Source organism: Aquarana catesbeiana, linkage group LG02 (assembly GCF_042186555.1).
Source record: "Aquarana catesbeiana isolate 2022-GZ linkage group LG02, ASM4218655v1, whole genome shotgun sequence".
NCBI classification, from domain to species: domain Eukaryota; kingdom Metazoa; phylum Chordata; class Amphibia; order Anura; family Ranidae; genus Aquarana; species Aquarana catesbeiana.
The window spans coordinates 403,167,910-403,180,445 of record NC_133325.1 but is presented as its reverse complement, the minus strand read 5'-3'; the positions used below and the strand labels follow the sequence as shown (position 1 = coordinate 403,180,445).

General features: G+C 43.8%; 1 protein-coding gene across 1 annotated transcript in view; it reads right to left on the bottom strand.

The window, feature by feature from the left end:
- Positions 1 to 12,536, bottom strand: part of ELOA (elongin A) — a 46,706-nt gene extending 34,170 nt beyond the window's left edge. The window contains exon 1 of the mRNA XM_073615298.1: positions 12,385 to 12,536. Coding sequence (XP_073471399.1) covers positions 12,385 to 12,504 — 120 coding nt within the window. The 5' untranslated portion in view covers positions 12,505 to 12,536. The remainder of the gene's footprint in view (positions 1 to 12,384) is intronic.

Here is a 12,536-nt window from a genome sequence, read left to right as displayed (position 1 = left end):
AGCCACCATCTTTCCCAATAACCTTGTGCAAAGTTGAATAAAAGAAATTCATCTTGCTTCGACCTCCTAAATCAGTTCCTTTATGGCGCTGATCTTTGCCTGGGGTAAGAATACCCTATTCTGGGTGTACCTATGATCGGACCCAAGTATTTTAGCCTTCTTCATGGTTTTAAAGAAGATTTCTCCTAGGTTGAGAATCTACCCTAGAAATTCCAGGTAGTTGAATGTGGTGACCATACTTTGGTCTAAGCGTGCTACCGACTGGTCTATCAAGAAGAGATCGACTAGGTAAACCATATTCGTTATACCTTAGGCCCTTAATCTGGCTAGAAGAGGGGCCAGAACCTTTGTAAACACTCAAGGTGCAGTAGCTGGACCGGAAAGCAGAGCTACACTGAAAATTAAGATTTTCCACCTTGAAAAGGTAGGTATTACTAGTGAGCGAGGAAACAGGCATATGGAGGTATGCATCTTTGATGTCGATTGACGCCAGAAGTTCTCCTCCTTGTAGGATGGAGATAACTGATTTGGATTGACTCCATACGAAAAAAAGAGTGGTTATATTCAGGAATTGAATTTAGATTTTTGAGATCCAGAATGTCCATTCAGATTTGTCACCGTGAAAAAAAGAGGTTTGGATGAAACCCCAACCTCTGTATTAACATGGGGACCCCCATGATCACTTTTTTCTTTTTCTCTGGATCCTTAGAAACATTTGATCTCCTTAAAAACTGCAGAAGAATTCCCCCTATTCGATTGAATCTGACAGTGGAAGCCACCATGACTGCCTGGAGGCTGATGCCTCTGGCACAGGAGGAAGGAGCTTTAAAACGAAAATACATTTACTTCTTTTCTTAAATAGCAAAAAGGGGTGCTTTCCACTAGAATTTATTTGGATGTATTCCAAAACAACCCCAATAGCTGTTTCACCGCAAAAAGGAAGACTAGCCAGGAGCTTCTTACAAGGCGAGGGACGCAAGGCCTGAAGGATAGAATCTCTCATAGCAACTATTGCAAACATAAAGCTGCCTGCTGAGCAAGATAACCTTGAACACCTGTTTAAACTGGTCCTTCAACGATTAAGCAATTACTGTCAGCGCAGGCTGAGACACTCAATCTGCCAGAGAGAAAAAAAGTGTTTGTTTTTTTTTCCAATAGGAATTTCACCTTTTTATCCGTTGGATCCCTAAGCATTTGAGCATTGTCTGCTGGACAAGTCAAACTTAATAACAGAGGATATAGCAGAGTTAATTGCCGGTATACCCCACTTAGTGAATTTCCTCCAACATAGGATAAAGTGTGAAAACTTTTTAGGAGGGAAAAAAAATGCTCTGGGTGATCCTCTCAGATACAAAAAAGCTTTTCCAGCAATGAATGGACAGGAAAAATCATGCACAGCTTGAGGAGGCTTTAGCGAACCCAAACACTCAATTAAGGGTACATAAATGTGGAGCGATCATTCAGCAAGAATTTGCACCATCAATCTTAAGATTGGAACAGCTGATTCTCCCGCATTTGACACCTCAGAAGAGGAGTCATCAGCCTCACCACGGTCCCTGAGGAAATTCGTCTTCTCCTGCCCCTAGTTCCTCAGTTTGTGGGTTCTGGGTAATGGAAGAGAACCTGTCGCATTTTAACCCACTCTGGGATGCAATTAAAATTGCTAAACTTTTTCTTTAATTATCATAAATTAAACAGGGGCTGCAGTGTTCAAAACAGTTGTAGACATTTCATGGCCCTGGTGCTCACTCTGACCAGCCACCACCTCTCAGGGCAGGATGCCATTTGTAGAGATGAGTAGGCTTTCCAGAGCTTGAGGGAGACCCTTTTAGCTCTTTTTTGGGGGTGTTTCAACCCCACCTTCTGACCATAGCCGATGCACAAAACAGAGGTACTACCAGAAGAAATCGCATCCACTGCTTGAGCAATAGTCCAGCTACTGCCGCTGCTATTAATGCTCAGCCTGATGCAAACAGTAAATGTGTCAAAAAGGAAATGCCTGTATCACCAAAACCTCTTTCATACTCTTCTTTGCTCTTATGTCTCTCCGACAATTTTGCAGCCAGCATAAATGGAGTTTCTCTTTTTTAAAAACACACTCCTGCATTAGAGGACACAAATGCCGCGCTAGGCCCTGCCCCCCACCATCGCATCGCACCCCCCTCTTTAAAAAAAAAAAAAAAAAAAGTTTTCCCGTGCAAGCACGGACCTCCGATGCAACGGGATCGGCTTTTGAGTGAGGGAGAGATGGCGTGGAGGAGACCTAGAAGCTGCCACTGAGTAGGGGCGGTGAAGGAAAACGGCATTGCCGATCATTTTTAGTTCTCCCTTATACTCAGCCTCTAGAAGAGGGGAAGAGTTCAGCTCAGGTGGGGGTCTCTGGAGGAAGCAAACCCCCCCCCCAAACTTACCGGAGGTCTGCCTGCTAGCTGGAGGAAAAAAGTCTGCTGCTTCTGTGACACAGCGTGACTCTGAGCAAAGCATGAGAAGGTACGTGCTCTATACGGCCCCCAGTGGTGACACTTAGGCATGACAACATTTACTTTAAAGGAGACATTTCGTAAGAAAATGTACAAGTTCCTTAGAAAAACTCCACTTACCTTTCCCGTCGCAGGGTTTTCTGTGGTAAAACCAACAGACCCAATCTTCACCCTTCACGGTGGGTTCCGTTAAACCTTCAGGAACCGGGGACCCTCGAGGAACCCACAATCCCGGACCTGTAAAAAGCACCCCACCAGTAAAACTTTATGGCCTTAATACCAAAAGTACTGGATCCCGGGGTCCAGCTCTCTAAAAAGAGAAGCGTTACAGGCAAAACCTCGTTTCTTCGAATACGAGGCCCGGGTACCATTCAATTTGGCCTAAAAGACACTTTGAGTGGATCTGGCTGCATAGCTAGCCCCAGCAAGGATTGCTCCAGGTGAGCTCAGCATAGCACATCTTCACTCGCGACCGACACTGGTGAAAAAACTGAGATACTCCCAGTAGTGGGAGGGGTTATATAGGGAGGCAACTTCCTGTTTAGGGTGTGCCAGTGTCCAGCACCTGAAGGTGGACTATAACCCACATAGTAATTACTATGGCTCTGTGTCCCGTGATGTACTATTAAAGAAATAAATGTAATACATTGCAATCCATCAGTCCTTTGCTATCGTGGCTGCATTCGTTTTCTGTTTTTCTAAATTTTATTTCCTTTATTTTCACCTGGTGCTTTGGCCAATAACACACACACACACTGTCCTAGGGTGACAATCACTCTGTCCTGTTTCTAGGTGAATTGTTTAAAAGTGATAGTGCTGCAGTGTGATCTTTTTCGGTAGTCTAGCAGTGCCATCCAACATTTATTTTTATTTTTTTTGGAGACCATTGAACCTTGCTCCTTTTCCTCCACTACTCTTGCAGGCAACTCCCAGCTGTCAGAATAACAGCTGGGACTTGCTTTGTATCACAGCAGCAGCTGCAGCCACTGCTTTACAATACTGAGCTTCTAAACTGTGTTCGAAACATTTCACAAGCTTCATTTGGACCATGTACAGTCCTACAGAAAACCTACACCAGTGATTGTGCACGCATTGGAGGGAAACACAACCCACAGAAACAAAAGAATACCCTTCATACAAAAAAACTCCACCATATAATATATAAAAAGTTACTAGAGAAATTGTACATATGATAAATGGTGTACTGCAGTAATGCACTCAAAGAAATGCAAACCTAAAAACAATTAAAAGAAAAAACACCATGCCAATGTATCGGTACCAAAGTGCCTAATAACCAGCATTGGCAGATTCAATACAAATCTCGTGGTGGTATGACCCAGGTCACATGTATATGAAGGAGTAAAAAAAAAATGGGACAAGGAATAAGCAATGCAACAATATTAAAATGCATGTAAATCAATCCATGCAAGTCTCACAAATACGCCATCAATAGCCAAGATGGTGCCTCCCAGGTAAGTGAACTGTATGGCAGTACCAGTGGAGTAAAACTCCACTGGTACTGCTTCACTAGGAATTACTGCATTATTTAAAGCAGAGTTCCACCCAAAAATGGAACTTCCGCTGTTGGATTCCTCCCCCCCTCGGGTGTCACATTTGGCACCTTTCAGGGGGGAGGGGGGACGGACAGATACCTGTCTAATACAGGTATTTGCTCCCACTTCCGGTGAAAGATCACTGCAGTATCTGCAGCGATCTACGCCAGGTCCGGTCCCTCCTCGTGCCCCTCGCTGTCTTCTGGGAGACACACAGGTCCCAGAAGACAGCAGGGACCACTCAGAACGCGCAGCGTGACTCGCACATGCGCAGCAGGGAACTAGGCTGTGAAGCCACGAGGCTTCACTTCCCGATTCCCTTACTGAAGATGACGGTGCCTCCACCCAGAGCCGAGGGATGGGTCGGCTTCGGGTGAGTACATTGCAGGCGCCCTGGACAGGTAAGTGTCCTTATTTTAAAAGTCAGCTGCAGTATTTGTAGCTGCTGACTTAATTTTTTTTTTTCCAGGTGGAACTCTGCTTTAAGTGTACAGTGTATCTGGAAAGTATTCACAATGCTTCACTTTTTCCACATTTTCTTATGTTACAGCCTTATTCCAAAATGGAATAAATTCATTATTTTCCTCAAAATTCTACAAACAATACCCCATAATGACAACGTGAAAGAAGTTTGTTTGAAATCTTTGCAAATTTAATAATAAAAAAAACGAAAAAAAAAAAAAAATAAATCACTGCAGCATTGAAGGTCCCAATGAGCACCGTGGCCTCCATCATCTGTAAATGGAAGAAGTTTGGAACCAACAAGAGTCTTCCTAGAGCGGGCCGCCAGGCCAAACTGAGCAATCAGGGGAGAGGGGCCTTAGTCAGGGAGGTGACCAAGAACCCAATGGTCACTCTGACAGAGCTCCAGTGTTTCTCTGTGGAGAGAGGAGAACCTTCCAGAAGAACAACCATTTCTGCAACACTCCACCAGTCAGGCCTGTATGGTAGAGTGGCCAGATGGAAGCCACTCCTCAGTAAAAGGCACATGACAGCCCGCCTGGAGTTTGCCAAAAGGCACCTGAAGGACTCTAAAGACCATGAGAAATAAAATTCTCCAGTTTGATGAAACAAAGATTGAACTTTTTGGGCTGAATGGCAAGCGTCATGTCTGGAGGAAACAAGGCACCACTCATGACCTGGCCAAGACCATCCCTACAGTGAAGCATGGTGGTGGTAGCATCATGCCATGGGGATGTTTTTCAGTGGCAGGAACTGGGAGACTAGTCAGGACCGAGGGAAAGATGAATGCAGCAATGTACAGAGCCATCCTTGATAAAAACCTGCTCCAGAGTACTCTGGACCTCAGACTGGGGCGAAGGTTCATCTTCCAACAGTACAATGACCCTAAGCACACAGCCAAGATAACAAAGGAGTGGCTATAGGACAACTCTGTGAATGTCCTAGGGTGGCCCAGCCAGAGCCCAGACTTGAACCAGACTGAACATCTCTGGAGAAATCTGCAAACGGCTGTGCACCAATGCTCCCCATCCAACCTGATGGAGCTTGTGAGGTCCTGCAAAGAAGAATGGGAGAAACTGCCCACTTGTAGCATCATACTCAAAAAGACTTGAGGCTGTAATTGGTGCCAAATGTGCTTCAACAAAGTATTGAGCAAAAGCTGTGAATACTTATGTAAAAGGGGATTTTTTTGGTTTATTATTTTTAATAAAATTTGCAAAGATTTCAAACAAACTTCTTTCACATTGCCATTATGGGGTATTGTTTGTAGAATTTTGAGGAAACCATTTCATTCAATTCATTTTGGAATAAGGCTGTAACATAACAAAATATGGAAAAAGTGAAGCGCTGTGAATACTTTCCGGATGCACTGTATAACAGTAGTTATTTTATCATATGTGCAATTTCTCAAATTTTTTATATTTTGTATATTATAAGGTGATGTAAGAAATTTTCATATAGAGGGTATTCATTTGTTTCCGTTAGAAACACCATGTAAGAAAATTACTGTTACGTTGCTTCATAAGAAATCTGTTAAATATAGTCCCTTATTAACCATTAGTTAACTCTGCTCTAAAATAGCTTTCATCTTCGTTATTTTTCTGATGATTTTCTTTAATGAATATTTCTCATTTTTAACCATTATTTTGCATTAATTTTTTTAATTTTTTTTTTACTGCATAAACATTTATTTTTTAAAACACCTTTATTCTTAGATTTCTTTGATTTGCAAAGACAGAGCACGGTTTTCCAAAATGAATGAACTTTTTTGTGTGTCACTGATAAACAGTCACATGGCTTTTTTAAGATATATGTTGTTTATGGTCATGTTTGTACTGGGTGCACAGAAGCCTGGGAATGAGCAAACCCAAGCCCTCCCACCAGCTATCGTCATTCAGGCAACTAAGGGCACAATGTCAGCTCTTGTCTGTGCAGTCTGTTGATTTCAGTGACCCAGCCAAGCGCATGAGAGAAACGAAGGCTCTGCTGTGACCCTAAGAAGAAGAGTAGTCCTGCCTACCTTCCCACACTTGGCTGGAATAGGAAGATTTTTTTTAGGTTACATTTTTAAATTTATGTTTAAGATATTACAACTATTTTATAAGTGATTTGTTTTACAAATAAACCTTAAAAGCAGTGTGCAGCATTCACAGGATTTACATAGCAAGCAATGGTGCTCTAAGGAGAGAGCACAGTGGCAGCAGTTCACTTTTAGGCTCCCTCTCTCCAATTGAAACTGTACTGTCAATCTGAACAGAACAGGCAGAAAGGGGGATCAGATTCCGCTGTGTTCGCTAATTGGAGCCTGAGCTATTTTAACGCCACAAGTAGACTTTTTTTCAGCAAAGCAGAAAGTGATAGCCTAAAACAAAAACAAAAAACAACAAAAAAAAAAAAAAAAAAAAAAAACCACACATGAAAGGGCACCTACAGCTCCAAAATGAAAACAAAAACAAAAAAAAAAATATATATATATAACTAAATCAAAACACACTGTTTCAGACACAGCTTAAAAAAAAAAAAATGCAGCTCAGACTGCAATACTCTCCATTAATCAAAAGCAGCGACCCGTAGTACTTCTCTTTCACCACAAGATGTAATCAGGATCCCAGAGGGAGTCATTCAACCTAGATGATGTGGATATACTATGAAAGAATTTCATGGTCCCACCCCTTTTAAGGGCATCACCAAAGCGCCCTTTTTTCAAAGTGTATTAAAAATAGAGAGCATCACTGATGTCATTACTTCAGCGTCGCTCTCTGCATCAGCAATGAACTGCCCCAAGCCGGAGAAGAGGTAAAAAGGAAGAACCGGCCCATAACACGACCAGCCTGAAGATATATATAGATAAAAATAAATAATAAAAAAAAAGTAGTATTACATATATGCAGAGGCCCTCCTGTGAAAAAGAGAAAGGATGCCTGGAGCTGAGCCCAGAGTTGGGCTTTTAACAAACCTTTTCTGAAAGAACCATGAAGGTTGCCTCTGCCATTTTCCATTCTGTAAATGTAGTCAAATGCCCATAAAGCTTTCTGGTTTCAATTCTTTGAACCAAAGACCTGGCAAAAGTAAGCAAAAAAGGGACTTCTACCCTCCTACTACAAATTGTACTCTGACTTTTCCAATATTCACAGCTGCTCCATGGTAGTGACTCAAGGGGGTTGATTTACTAAAGGCAAATAGACTGTTCACTTTGCAGGGGAAGTTGCAATCTGCAAGGGGATTTTCAACAGAGCTTAGTGAATGGGGTGGAGCGCTGACGAAATCTATCATCCAATCATGTGCAAATAAAAAGGCCATCTTTTTTCTTTCCTTGCACGCTTGGGTATTCTTGGCAAAGTGAAATCTCACCACATTCAATAAGCTTTAAAAATTCCCTTGCAAAGTGAACAGCCTATTCTCCCTTAGTAAATCAACCTTAAAACAGAGTTCCGCTGTTTTTTTTTTTTTCCTTTTAAGTCAGCAGCTACAAATACTGCAGCTGCTGACTGTTAAAATAAGGACACTTACCTGTCCAGGGCGCCCGCGATGTCAGCACCCGAAGCCGATCTGTCCCTCGGCTATCAGGTGCTGCCACCGCCATCTTCGGTAAGGGAATCAGGAAGTGAAGCCTTACGGCTTCACTTCCTGGTTCCCTACTGCGCATGCGCGTTCCCACTCGTCCCTCCTGGGACCCGTGTGTCTCCCAGAATACAGCAGGGGAGGGGGGGGGAAGTGGCGTAAATACCCGTGGGTGGCCTTTTTTTTATAAGTGATCACATTCCCTTTGTTTTCAGCTGCATAAGAGCTAGGGAAGGAGAAGCAGCAGTGAATGGATGTGGAGCGGAGGCGTGCCAGGACAAGTATGATCTTTGGAGGAGAGCATACCAAGTTCCCAGCATAGCTAGAGAACTGACCACGATGTGCTCTCCTGCTTAGTGTGGTCAGTTAACAGGAAAGCAGAGGGACTGGCAGGTACACCAGGGATTTCACATAAAGGAGTAATACAAAAAGAACAGAATACTTTCTCATACAGCAGGCACATATCAAGAATATGAAATATTGGGGTAACAAAAGCTTTAAGGATTCAGAGAAAGATCAGAGCAATTCTGATTGGCCATGTGCTGGCACATGACCACTTTGACCAACCAAAAGCAGACTTGAAGCCTCCTAATCCTTTACAGCCGAGGAAGGTGCCATTCTCAGCCCGTGATGGTGTTGCACCTGGTCAGCTATGACATCAGCTATTTGATGGCACTTAGCTGCGAGTGGATGGGCAGATGGCACAGATGGCTAGCCCAGCCTTGCTGCTGGCAGCCTGTCTATCTCTCTGCTATCGCCTTCTTACATTCCAGGCATTTATGTCTGGGCACATACTGCTCTCGGAGTAAGTACCACTAGCTGCCCCATCCAGTGGCAACAGCTGTCAGCCTCTCAGAGTTTGACAGGCTTGACGAGGCACCAGTGCCCTCTGCCCACGCCTAAAAGCCAGAGCCCCATGCACCAGGGCTAAATGTTCAGCTCACCCCTAAGTGCATGACATTTAGTTTGCTAAAACCATTTGTGTTTTTTTTTTCCTTTTAGACAAAATTGTTTTTCATTTCCCAATCTTGCCAATTTCTTCCAGCTTCTTTGCAACCACTTTCTGCCTACAAGTATACTCTCCAGCGGCAGATGCATGGCATTTCTCAGGGCAGCCTTCCTTACTGTGCAAAAGACTAAATAAATATGCATGTGCATTAGCACAGCTACTTATAGCCTTCCCTGATCGCATGTGGCAGGGTGACAATGCAGGAGAGCAATTGGAAGACAGGAACAGAGTGTTGTCACTTTAAAAAGGAGGTGCCCGAGTCAGGAACGTCATGGGAAAATTAACAGGTATTTTAAGTAAAAAAATTGCAGATTGAAAATGTAACCAATACATTTTCAAAATTCCCTGAGACTTTTAGTGATTGGGATTTAAAGCAATATGATAACCCAAAATTTCACATACCCGACATGTGCCTGCTGTACCATGTACTTGTATGGGAAAGTATCTGGTTCTCTTTGTATTGCTACCTTTGTCATCCCTGGTGTTCCTGCCTGTCCCTCTGCTTTCCTATCAACTGAGCACACCGTGTTTAGTACTCTAGCTATGTTGGGTACTCAGCCTGCTCTCCTCCAAAAAAAAAAAAAGGAAAAAAAAAGTGTTTATAATGTCATTTTATATCTATACACAAATGGTTTTGCGCCTTTCATTTCTATTTTAAACTGAATGGGTTGTTTTACAAGGTGATCGTTTACAATAAACTTCTGCCCAGAGTTGGGCTTTAATTACATTTTGGACAGTGCAATGTATGTGAATGAATTTTTTCATCAGTAGTGTAAATTTTCTGTCTTTCACACTGGTTACTTTTGCCTGCTCGTGATTGCTTTGGTGACCAGTCCCCTTATTGTCCCGATGATCCTAAAACTGATATGAGGAGATCCCACCACTGGAAATGTGCAGATCACACAGGCAGGCATGTAGTCGCCCAAAGGCGGTCCCTGCTTTCTGTAAACAGGAGAGGAGAAGACTTGGGACCCAAACAATTATGTGACCTAGGCTTTATTTATTACAGGTACTTACACTATATTACCAAAAGTATTGGGACACCTGCCTTTACTTACGTACATACACACACACACACACACGAACTTTAATGGCATCCCAGTCTTAGGCCGTAGGGTTCAATATTGAGTTGGCCCACCCTCTGCCGTTATAACAGCTTCAACTCTTCTGGGAAGGCTGTCCACAAGGTTTAGGAGTGCGTCTATGGGAATGTTTGACCATTCTTCCAGAAGGGCATTTGTGAGGTCATGGAACTGATGTGGACGAGAAGGCCTGGCTTGCAGTCTCCGCTTTAACACATCCCAAAGGTGTTCCATTGGGTTGAGGTCAGGACTCTGTGCAGGCCAGTCTAATTCCTCCACCCCAAACTCGCTCATCCACATCTTTATAGACCTTGTTTTCTTGCTGAGGTCAGGACTCTGGCCTGAACAGAGTCCTGACCTCAACCCGATAAACTACTTTGGGATGAATTAGAGTGGAGACTGTGAGCCAGGCCTTCTTGTCCAACATCAATGCCTGACCTCACAAATGTACTTCTGGAAGAATGGTCAAACATTCCCATAGACACACTCCTAAACCTTGTGGACAGCGTTCCCAGAAGAGTTGAAGCTGTTAAAGCTGCAAAGGGTGGGCCAACTCAATATTGAACCCTACGGACTAAGACTGGGATGCCATTAAAGTTCATGTAAAGGCAGAGATCCCAATACTTTTGGTAATATGGGTGTGTGTGTGTGTACTTCCTTTTTTCCCAAGGTTGAGTTTTACCTATGCTGAAATGTATTTTTAAAAACTAGGTGGGAAAGGGGCTTTGGAAGTTTTAGGCCTCATCCACTCAGGCGAACTATAGTGTATATGTCAACGTGTTCCATACATCCCGATGCAGGCAGTCCCATCCATTTCAATTGGGATGCAGCGGCTGCACAGACACAAGCTGATAACTGTGCCAGTGGAAATCCCATTTTGCCCAGAGTTGGGCTTTACTCACACTGAAAATTATTTTTAAAAACTAGGAGGAAACGAGGCTTGGGAAGTTTTAGGTCTCATCCTCAGAGGCGTATTATAGTGTATGCCAACTTGTTCCATGCATCCCCGCATCAATTGGGACACAGCGGCGCGGCTGCACAGACCCAAGCTGAGAGCCATGCCAGTGGAAATACCATTCAATTTCATTTGTTAGAGAGGGTGGAATGGGGGACTTCTTTTGTCTAAAGTTGGGCTTTACCTATGCTTACGTAAAAATAAAAAAAAATAAAAACCTAGGCGGGAAAGCTGGACGTTTTAGGCCTCATCCACGCAGGCGTACTATAGTGTATGCCAGTGTGTTCCATGCATCCCTGTGCAGGCAGTCCTATTCATTTCAATTGGGACCCAGCGGCTGCACAGACCCAAGCTGATAACTGTGTGAAGAATATAGCGTGCGTTCGGGGTTGTACACCACAGCTGTCAAACTGGGGGCAGCTGCTGTGCCCCAACTGAAGTGAATGGGACCACCTGGACAGGGGCGCATGAATACTAGTGCTGGAAAACACAGCCCTCCTTAGGCGCACACACACACACACATATGTGATTAATGCATTATTCCTTTCTAGAGTTAAGCTTTGGACCTGCAACATCACTCAACTGTATTCCAATGCAATCTGGTTCAGTTCAGCCCAAAGCAACACTTTGCTGTGCGTTAAATAAAACAGAACAAGTAGTGTCTTTTTGGGCTGCGCGTTCTGACACACTATAATGTGTCACATGTTAGCAGTAAACAAAATATGAATAAATAAGGGGTTAAGCAGAGCAAATAAATAAAATCACATTACAGTACAAATGGAAGAACGCATGGCGCTGCATACATGCACTATGGTGTGAATGAGCCCCAACACTTTACATGAACCCAGAGAAATCTAACGCTAGAGCCAGCATCTTCTACTTCAGGAGATCAGAGGATGATGGCAGTTGTCCTGAAGAGAGGGTGTGTGTGTGTGTTGATAAAGTTTAATGAAGGTACTTTAGTAAGTCAGCCCTCACCAGGCACATCAGAGAAGCTGTGTCTGGTCAGCCTCCAGCATATGGCCGGATCAGGGTCTCTGTGTAATGACAAGGCTCCGGGCCCCCCCACACACTGATAGGGATGTAGTACCACCCTCACATTACCCAGTAACAGCACGCCATAAGCTGGAGTGTTCCGAGCTCCCCCCCGATCACTCAGTGTATCATCTGTACACATATACACAAATCCTGATCACACGATCCCTCATACACGCACACTGCAGGCATCCTGCCGTACTCTCCCTGCCTTTACTCGGACTGCCGTACATATCCCAAATCTTACCTTCTTAGGCTCAGCACTGGCCGAGAGTCTTGACTGCAGCTTCTCCACAACTTCCACCACGGATTCCGCCATCTTTAGTACTGGCAGGTAAGCGCACCGGAAGTTACATTTAATCCACATTCCCCAGCATCGCCAGCTATCCAAGTTAATGG